The 10217-nt window shown below is 38.5% G+C and overlaps 1 protein-coding gene and 1 long non-coding RNA gene across 2 annotated transcripts; both read right to left on the reverse strand.

Annotated features, from left to right (window-relative positions):
- Positions 1 to 1552: 1552 nt before the first annotated feature.
- LOC115667240 (F-box/LRR-repeat protein At3g03360-like) lies at positions 1553 to 4897 on the reverse strand. Its single transcript, XM_056302518.1, has 3 exons — positions 4836 to 4897; positions 2092 to 2770; positions 1553 to 1839 (listed from the first exon to the last, which is right to left on the reverse strand). The coding sequence occupies exons 1-3, from the start codon at positions 4895 to 4897 to the stop codon at positions 1627 to 1629; spliced, it is 954 nt and encodes a 317-aa protein (XP_056158493.1). The 3' UTR covers positions 1553 to 1626.
- Positions 4898 to 6487: 1590 nt separating this feature from the next.
- LOC130134874 (uncharacterized) lies at positions 6488 to 7279 on the reverse strand. Its single transcript, XR_008814394.1, has 2 exons — positions 6951 to 7279; positions 6488 to 6847 (listed from the first exon to the last, which is right to left on the reverse strand). It is a non-coding gene; the product is annotated as an uncharacterized LOC130134874 (long non-coding RNA).
- Positions 7280 to 10217: the final 2938 nt, after the last annotated feature.

Genomic DNA, 10217 nt, shown 5'->3' on the forward strand with positions numbered 1-10217 from the left:
CTTGGCACCCTTCATACATCTAATCTTTGTTCAGTATCTCAATCAATAACTAATCATTCCTACCGGCATCCTTGCCAATTAGTTTCGCTATGACAATCGTCAACCATATGCTATCGTATATCAACAACTAATCTATGGTCATCGATGCATATTAATATCGACCACTCTTTCGGTGGACAATAATGGATCATTATGTAGTATCGATAATCATTTATCTTCTAGCCATGTGTTTACTCATGTTGATGATAAATTTTGGTGCAAACACTATGTTTTTCAATAGACTTAAATAACCCATAACTAATTTGATCCCTGTGCTATTATTTTGACATACTACTTGTTAAGCTTTTCTCCTAATTTTTACGATGTTAAGAATAAAATTTGAAACACAAAATTTATTTTGGGAGCATGCAAATCACCAAGGGAAAGCCCAAGTCAGAGCTTGTTAACTATTCAATTTGACCCATTTTCACTTAACAGTTTAAGCCAATGAGTTATGGACCAACTAGGATACGTTAACTGCTCAACTCCACACCAATTCTCTAATATGGGACTTCTTTAATATAATTCATATGTGCATCTCAATAGTTTACATGAAAAGATATACTCTCAATAAGTAAACAAGATGGCAAATCACTTCTTCAAGAAAAAGGTCTGTAAACATATCAATATTTTGTTAGAACAATTTTGAAACAAAGTACAATCCCAGAACTTGCTTTAAAACACTGAAAATAACAAACGAGACATTACCAGCAACAATCAAGCTAGTTGATATTGTGGCTTACTGTGTTCCTATTCCAATCCGGCATTCTTATGGCTGACGCACAAACATTTTGTTGTTACTCTATCCCCTTTATTATGCCGTCTTCCAAGCCCTTCTTCCAGATAATTGAGTGTAACCACAGCATGTTGAGAAGCTCTATGATAACTTTCAAGTTGTTGGGCCACTTCAAGCAATTTGCGTGAGTCAACCATCTCAAGATCTTCGGGTGATTTATGATTATTATTGATGCCCATATTTTCCAGCTCAAATGCGTGTTCAAGTAGAAACTTTACTAGTGTGAACACATCGTCATCTTTGAATCGTACACAAGCATAAAATCCAAAAATCTCAACATTCTTGAGATGACGAGCAGAACACTTGAATTTCTTCTTTATATGCCAATAGCTCTCAGGATCAACATTGTTGGAGTCTAAGTTAGAATTATACTGCACACAGAGAAAAGACAAAGTGAACCTTCCAACTAAAACATGATTTAGTTTCCACGATTTAATGTTCTAATCACCCTTAAGAATAATCATCCCTTGTCAAACAGATCTTTAAGCTACAGTAATCAGATTAGAAGAGATCATAAACAAGGTAAACCAGAACTTGGGCACTCAAGTTCATCAATGCAAGTGCAATCTTCCCATTGTCACTATGACAGTGGCCTTCACAAAAGAAAAAAAACAAAGAAAAACAAGAATTCGTGAAACTTCCGGAGCATTATAGAGGTAGCAGTGAAGCATAGGTAGCGACAGTCATAAAACTTCCAGGGGATTATACTAGTTTCACTAATTAATGGACTCAAAAAGACAAAGGAATGGAGAGAATTTGGATGGTGCATTCCGGTTAACCCTTTGAAATATTTAAACATGTGACTTAGAGTTTAAAGAATATACCCACGAGGCGTCCCAAGCAGATAGCTCAAATTTTATGACAAGCTTCTCCAAATTTGGTGTAGTTGCTAGCATATTTGCTATAGCAGGAAAGCTGAATTCACGAATGGGCACGTGTAGCGTCAGAGACTTGCAATTCAGCAACGAATCCTGCACATCTTCTACCTTCAAAGGCAACATAACCTAACCACATCAATAGCTAAAGTCAGAGCACCAAAAAAAGGTTTGCAAAGGGTAAAGTATAATTGGATTGATAGAATATAGATTAAACTTCTCTTGAGTACATCACAAACCAATACTTCTTGTCTCGTAGAAATCCCATCAATATAATCCCCAAACATCCATGAGCTTTGTTAGGATAATGTCCACTATCCTAAGTGAAAAAACTACTTGGAATAGATAATGTCCATTAGGAAACAAGATGATTATGCTCACCTGAAAGCACCAAGCACCGAAAAGAATTTGAGTTGCATTCTGCAGCTTGAAAAGCAATTCCTTTAACAGGCGGCAATCTGATTTGGCTGGACCGAAATCTAATTCAGCTTTAACTAAGGACGGTGCTTCGATAATTCGTATTGACTTACAAAAATAAGCACTTCTCACACGTAAAGACAGCAAACAAGGAGTCGAAATCTCCAAAGGGTAGTCTGCCCAACAAGCATCAATCACCAACTCTCTCAAACTTCTCGATTGTATTCCTTTTACACTCCTGCATCCTATCAAATTCAAGTGTTCAAGAATGGGGCTGCCCATCAAAATCTTCTGAAGCACATCATCACTCACGTTTTGAATGGACAAGGACTTAAGCGAACTCCAACTAATACTATCGCTGGATGAGAAACGACAGCCTCTCAAACATAGCTTAGTCAAGGAAGAGCAATGATTAAGCAATGGAGACCATGTGTAATCCTCCCACCAATTATCCCACCCGCAATTATTCAAGTTGAGAAAAAATTCTTCCACTTGATGATCAATTGCAAAGTGAATCCAGGAATCAATGTTAGAGTGGTAGTATTCCTCCTTTATGTCAAGATGGAATTTTTTCACCTTACGCCACATATAGCGCATCAAAACCGTGTCCACAAATGAATCATCGTAAGACCAAACAGAGAACCTGAGATCCAAGACAGTGGTCCAGACAAATTGCCACCTTTTCGAGAAAATACAAGTTTTGACGACATCCCTCGTGGGCAAAAAGGAGAAGATATGATGGATTAGGCAATCGGGTAAGAGACTAATGTAATCCTCACAATTTTTTTGGCCTCTGGTCTGCGTCAAAGTACCTGTCATGGCTCATGAAAGAATTCTGGGGTTTCTGTTTTTCTCTATTCAGTGAAACATGGACTTTTGTGTGATCGCCCTAATAGTTGAGATTGCTTCCTTAGGTTATAGTTCAGGCTCATTGTTTCGTACCACAAGAAGTTCAAAATTCTCTGCTATACTTAATTTGGAAATTCTTTTATCCTTCGAAATCTCCCCAAAAATGGGAAAATAATTATATGCATCCAACTCTACATGACTAAACCTACTGAATTTTCACTAGATAGATGTAATCACCTTTGATGGTTTCCATATTTGAACAGTTTCCTTCTATTTAGTTATTTTCTATAGGAGTATCTAGCATAACTATAATGGTGAGCTTCCAAGCACAACTCTTAGATATATTAAAATGGGCAATTGGACTATAAAAAGGAAAATAATGAGGTTACACTATAAAGGGAAATCACATTAGAAAAGCAGTGTGATTATTCAAGGAAACGTATCTGAGTTAATAATATTAAAAAAATAATTAATTTATGAAGGATCCAACTGCAATTTTTAAAATAGTGGATATTTTTCTCTTGCCAAAAAGAAAAAAATGATGGATATTGTTACTAAATTAATAAAAGGATAAAGAACTAAAAAAAGTAGGAAAACGAATATCGAGTATAAACTTTCGATTATTTTAGGATTTTGTAATTGATTAACATAGTTGACGATGGAAAAATGTTCATTATGTTGACACTAACAATACAACCTAAAGGGGTGAATAGATTGTATGGAAACTATGAAGAACTTTTGCAGAAGAAAACGAATTAAACTTCAAATAGCAGCAGAAATAGATTGTAGGTATCGGGTGCGTGTGCTACTAATAAATAGATGCTGATAGTGAACAGATAATACTGATAATAAAGAGTTAGAAGATAACACAAAGAGATTAATAGTGGTTCGACTTATAACTAAGCCTATATCCACTCTCTACAACTAAAGTCCATAACAATGCCGGAATCCACTAGTAATTTTTAAGACAAGTTACAATCAATAAGTGTTGTTCCAATCATCCGATAGATCACACTATTAGAATAACCACTATCTTATACTTGTACACTTGACTTTATCATGATTAAAACTCAGTAGCATATCATAGAGATATTATTAGCAACACACAACAACTATCAACAATAATAGAGCAAAGAAGACACTCAAATCACTAGAAAGTAATCTAATAGCCTTTGCCCAGGCTGCAAGGGTCGATCCCTCGTTAGAGTTGAAGAGGGCGCACCCTTGCCTGTGGTTGGTGAGGTGGCCGACAAAGGCCGCGACACCCTCGCCTGAGGTCGGTCGCTGGCCATGGCCAAGTACTAGCCACAGGCCAAAAAAGAAAGAGAAGGAAAAAAAACAAGAAAGGAAAAAAGAGAAAAACAAAAAAAAGGGAATTTTTAAAAAATATAATTTAAAAATTATTTAAAATGTCCATGTAAGTGTCGACCATCTGCCGGTCATGCCACGTAGGATGGTCAGCGCCAACGTCAGTAATTTCCAGCTTAAATCGGCCAGATAGACTAAATTGGTATCAATGTGAAAATGTTTAAAACTAAATTAGTCCAATTGAAATGTTTAAAACTGAATTGATATCGATGTAGGTTTAGGATTTTTTTGGTACTTTTCCCAATATGAGTCCAACACAGTCAAAGAAATGACAAAAGTGATGACATTTTTAAAATCATACTTGACAACAGTTATATAATAACACGGATGAAAATTAGATATAAAAAATGTTGAAACCTAAATTTTTGCCGGCACGTCCAACATGGACTTTGTAAAAAATTATGTATACATGAAAATTAAAACAAAAGTAAAATAGCTAGCGCGTATAAATCCACGCTCATAACATCATTTTTCAATTTTTCAAGGCCAACCCATCAAACCACAAGTAGATTACTCCAGCTCCTTCACCAGCTGAACCACCTCCAACGGCCATGGAAGACAACTTCTAGAGCTGGGTGGGCAAGCCGGGTAGACAACTAAAGTGTGTTCTGTCGTCCAGAGGCGTCAAATTGCGAGGCGGCCTTTGTCGCTGAGTTCAAAAATCGGCTCCACCTTCCACTTCAATCGCTATGCGATATGCACTATATGTAAACGTGGAGAGAGCGGAAGATATGCTTAGAAAAATCCTCATAGATGGCCTGCTCCTCATGACGCTCAGGCGACGACGGAATTGTCAATCAATAGTCACACTTACTAGGTCGTTTCTTTCCTGATGAAACTATAGTACTGGATTTCGATTTATTTTCAATTTGCCTCTCGACCTATGCTAAAGTAATATACCAACACCTATATTACACTAAAAATATGCCAAATGCATCATAACTTTAATTAAAATAACATATATAATTTTGACCTTAAATATTCGTAAGATGTGATTTATCACTAAAATTCAAATTTATCACTAAAATAACAACAAACACGTCGATTAACCACAAGTAGACAATAATAATAACACAAATTCTACCATAATATTACCTAAACATGCGATTTTGAACTTGAAACTTGTACTAAGCTAAAAGTGACTGTCTCGGGACTGCCACAATCATTATCAGAGCCAAATAAGGACTCGAGGAACGCTGTTCAGCGCACTAAAGCGGCTGAACAGTAGGCTTCCAGAGCTTATATGGGCTCTTAGTGGGCCCAATCGCACCCAGAAATGCTCCGAATGACATGTCAAAGTATTAGCGACGTGCCCCGGGACTCTCAAATGGGTTGTAACGGGTCGCAGAGTCCGCTGCACAGCGCGTCCAGGGCGCTGGACAGCGGGATCTCAGTGCTTGTTTTCGGCTCGAACGGGCTCATATGGTTGTGGAATCCTAAGGCCTAATATGGCGTAGTATGACATTAACAACACGAACGAGCGCTCCATATCAATCTAACTATATGCTAAACATATATGTGTAACTTCATGGATAACATAATACAAAACCTAACTATAACGCCACGTTAACATACTACGAAGATGAAATGCCATAACCAGTGTATTGGGCTCGTGTCGCCCGCAAGAATGAGGCAAGCCGTCGTACCTCCACTTTTAACTCTGGTTTCACATGATATCCTCGACGAACTACATACAAATAAGATGGGCTCCCAACTTAAGCGAGGACGAGACAAAGCGAGGCCGGAGAAATCGAGGAGAACTCTTCGACCGAGAGTTGAGAGCGGGTGTTGGCGAGGATGAGAGCCGAGAGAGTCGCCTAGCGTGGCGGTGGTGGAACTGAGAATGACGAGACGAGGGGGAGATATGAGAAAGTTGGGTGGTGGTGATGAAGATGATTGGACCCAAAGATGAAAGTGAAGTGGAGATGATGGAGTTTGTGCATTTAATAGGAAAAATGAGATGAAGAGAGAGTGGTCACGGCAAGGATGAAGAGAGGGTTAGGATTGGTGGGACTTCAAGTGCGTGTGTCTCGGTTAGAAAGGGATCAAGAGAGCGAGAGGATTTTCTAAAGAAGAGAGAGGAGATGACCCGAATATGGGAGAGGAGAGAGGGAGTCAAGGAGAGGGGAAGGAGAGAGTGCGGTCCTCCAATTGACATCACCCATGCATGTACTGTTTGTCATGACCGAGAAAATATTTAGGGATTTGTTACTACCACATCAGCTGCAGATATATGTTTTTTACTCAACAAATTGACACGTATTTGATGATATGGAATAAAAGTAAAACAAACAAAAAACTACATCTGTTCACCCATGGAAGCTTCCCCTCCATCATGCTCTTGGTCGCCACGGTCTTCCTCCATCGTCTCTTGCTGCTGGCTCTATCGTCCCTTGGATTCGACTCGTGGTCGGCCCCATCAACAGCCAAGCCATCCCTCCATTGTCATGGCGGCTCGCAATCGTTTTTCGTCCAGATCTGAACTGGAGTTGTATCTCCAGATCTGGTCTCGTCCATGGCGACAAGTAAGGTCAAGATCTCGAAGGCCATGACAAAGCTCAATTATCAAGAAAAAAAATAGAGGAAATCGCTTCTTGCGGTTATACCTTGCAGTTAGCTCGTGGTTAGCCATGGCAACGGGCGAGGTTGAGATCTCGAAGGCACGGACAAAGCTCAAATATTGAGATCTATCGTCCATTGCCGCCAGCTCGTGGTTGGCCATCGATGAACAACAGAGACGATGCCTGAATGCGTTCAATGATGGATGAATAACGCCAAAGACGGCCATGGATGAGAGCTGACAATTTCGGCCATGGATGGCCAGATCTTGAGACAGAGAAAACAAAGGAAGCCAGCCATGCTCACTTGGATGCAGCGATGGTCGACTTGGTCATGGTGCCGGCGATTCTGTTGGTGGTGATGACGAGGGAGGAGTGGAGATTGGGCGGCTATGAACCGAGGAGGAAGAAAAGAAAGAGTTGAGAGGTGAAGGGATTTTTAAATTTTTTATTTAAATTCCACATCAGCTACTAATATAGATTGATGAATAGGTGTCAATATATTGTAGATATGAGTGAAAAATAAGCCACATATGATTTTTAAATTGTTATCGCCACATATGATGTTGATGTGGCGATAACAAATCACTGAATATTTTCTCCTAGGACCTCGTCGGACATGCCTTGGTCTCTCGTACTACGTAGGATGAGGGTTTTAACCATATTTGACTAGAGAAATGGAGGGAAAGAGGAAGGAGACTGGCGCCTGGCCGAGCCAGGTTCTCCGGACTCGAATTCGCCATGGCCCTCCTTTTTGTCCTATTTTTGGCCTACATTAGGTTTGGAAGCTTGATGGGCCAATAAAAATTAGGCTTAGCGAGCTTGGATTGAGCCGAAAAAGTCCGATTGGGGTTTGTTGCAACAAATCAGATCGGGTTGGTGGCAGTGATTGGCTTCTGGGCCTCCATCGGCCAAAATTTTGGTTGCCAGGCCCGAGGTCTTGAAGCTATGATGTCTCTAGTTGAAAATTGCAGAAGAGGTCTAGTGGAGGAAATGAACACAAGATGAAATGACGACATTTTCGATTTGGAATCGAATTTGCAGATGACAAATTCGGCTCCCAATCATTGCGGAATGTACTGATGACCTATGCAATATGAACTTGGACAATGGGCCATTCTGGCTCTAAAGGTGTATGATGGAATTGCGGGCAAAATTCGGGTGTCAACATCACTCGGTACTCTAACATATAGACCGATCTTTAGGATTATCCACCCAAACTTGCAGTCATAATCTGAACTTAACCCTATTGTCTCTAGTAGTTGCCTCATATAAGGTGTTTCCAATCTTCTTTAAAATGTATTTTTATCTTTTGTTTGGATGCAATAACCACGAGATACAATGTTTGAATCAATTTTTGACTTTTTGGTCTATAAATTGTTCTTTTCTAATTATAAATTAATACATTTCAAAGTTAATTAATATAGCTACATCTTCTTGTTAAGGGTAATATTTTTCTTAGTAAAACGATATATTCATCCATATAAGAGTTGCATATTTTCTTGAAAAACAATTGTTAAATATGGAAAATATAATTTACATGTGCAACTCTTGTATTTACCTAATAGTTAATTATATAGACAAAAAAAAAATTCCGCATTTGCTTGTTTACTAGCTCATATAACGTTGATTCGCTCATTCAGAGACATATTAGACAATATGTATGCTAGATGAATGAGTTTAACTGTTGTTTGAGATCTTTCCGATCAATGGTAAGTGCACCTACTTTAATTTATAATAAGAAGGATTAATGTCACAAAAAACCCTAAACTGGTACACTTATAATAAATTTACCCAAAACTAATTTTTTTACCACAAAAAACCCCAAACTGGTACACCCATCAACTGTAGCGTGTCATTTAACTCAGTAATTTGATAGTAAAATTTAACGGAAACTGACTGAAAGTAAATTTATCACAGGTGTATTATTTTGGGATTTTTGGTGGTCAAAAATTAGTTTGGGATAAATTTGTCACAAGTGTACCGATTTAAAGTCTTTTGCGGTATTAACCCTAATAAGAAAGAGATGGGAGTCCGATATAATGAACTATAACTTTCATTAGCATTTTATCTACGTACTTTAAGGTTCTATTAGAAACATGTATTAGGTACTTTCAATATTGTGCTATTGCCATTGACGTTTCCATCCATCAAAACATTGACAATCTAACGGTCTAGATTTTTATATCTCAAATAGTTAAGTAATCATCGACGGGGTGTATATGGTCGCGCTCCTAGAGAAAATAAATTCTAACAAACCCTGCCGTTGATAATATTTCTTAGTATGGGAACGCATTAAATGCAAATTGTGCGAGTATATCTACATCAATAATGAGCATGACCAAGTATTTACCTATTTATAGAGCCCTTCATCTCTTGTTGCAGCATGCCTTAGCAATTTTTTTCTTTCATGCTAGTCCTTCAAGTGCTTCCAAGCAACACTTATGTGATGCCTCATCTTTGAAAACCTTTTTTGACATGCATCCAATGATCATGCCTCACATACTCCAACCTTACATGTAAATAATTATCGGATCAGTGATCTACCAGAAAAATGCTTCATCCTTGGTAAGATCTCTCTCTCTCTCTCTCTCTCTCTCTCTCTCTCTCTCTCTCTCTCTCTCTCTCTCTCTCTCTCTCAAATGATAATTATAATATTGTGGATTTTTTTTTTCTAAATGACAGGATTAGGCGCTGAGATGGCGAGGCGCTCCTCTGTTGCTGGAACGCCATTCTCCTCAGCCTAATTCACATGAAGCCTCTTATCGGGAAGAAGTCTCAAGCCATTTTCTTGGGAGTGTCCCTCGGTGTGAGGTTTGCCTAGGTTTCCATGCTGGCTTCTGTAAAGTTAATGGAGAAACCAGCTCTCCTTGCAAACTTCCATGGCGTTTAGACAAGAACAGAAGAGCTAAATGGGCAATGTCTCATTAGCAGATTATACAATTCCCACCTAACCTACCATATATTCATCATATTTCTTGGCACGGGAATGCATTGAATGCAAAATATGCAAGTGCATCCACCAATAATGAGAATGACCAATTCTTTTCCTATCTATGCAGCTTTGATCTTTTGATACCCCAAGCTTCAGTATGTTATTCCACTTGAGCCACAATCTTACCACTCTCCTTATATATGACCATCTCTATAAACAAATGACGAAGTTGTTCTATTGACGTCTACAGTCTTTTACTCAAGAAACCTATTGAAACATCTAAATTGTTATCCGTTTGTTTCTTTAAAGATTATGGTCCACATATGAAAAGCACACCTAATTTCAATAGAAGATGCATCATCATGCGCTCCAACCCCGAA

This window comes from Syzygium oleosum, unplaced genomic scaffold, assembly GCF_021117445.2.
Source record: "Syzygium oleosum isolate NSW1041296 unplaced genomic scaffold, Sole_v2.1 Sole_v2.24, whole genome shotgun sequence".
In the NCBI taxonomy this organism is placed as follows: Eukaryota; Viridiplantae; Streptophyta; class Magnoliopsida; order Myrtales; family Myrtaceae; genus Syzygium; species Syzygium oleosum.

Coding starts and splice junctions, on each gene's coding strand:
- LOC115667240 (XM_056302518.1), bottom strand. CDS start 4,897: ATGGCCGTTGGAGGTGGTTCAGCTGGTGAAGGAGCTGGAGTAATCTAC. Junction 2,771..4,835: donor ATCTACTTGTGGTTTGATGG/GTTGGCCTTGAA, acceptor CTTGGATCTCAG/GTTCTCTGTTTGGTCTTACG. Junction 1,840..2,091: donor TCGGTGCTTGGTGCTTTCAG/GTGAGCATAATC, acceptor TGATGTGGTTAG/GTTATGTTGCCTTTGAAGGT.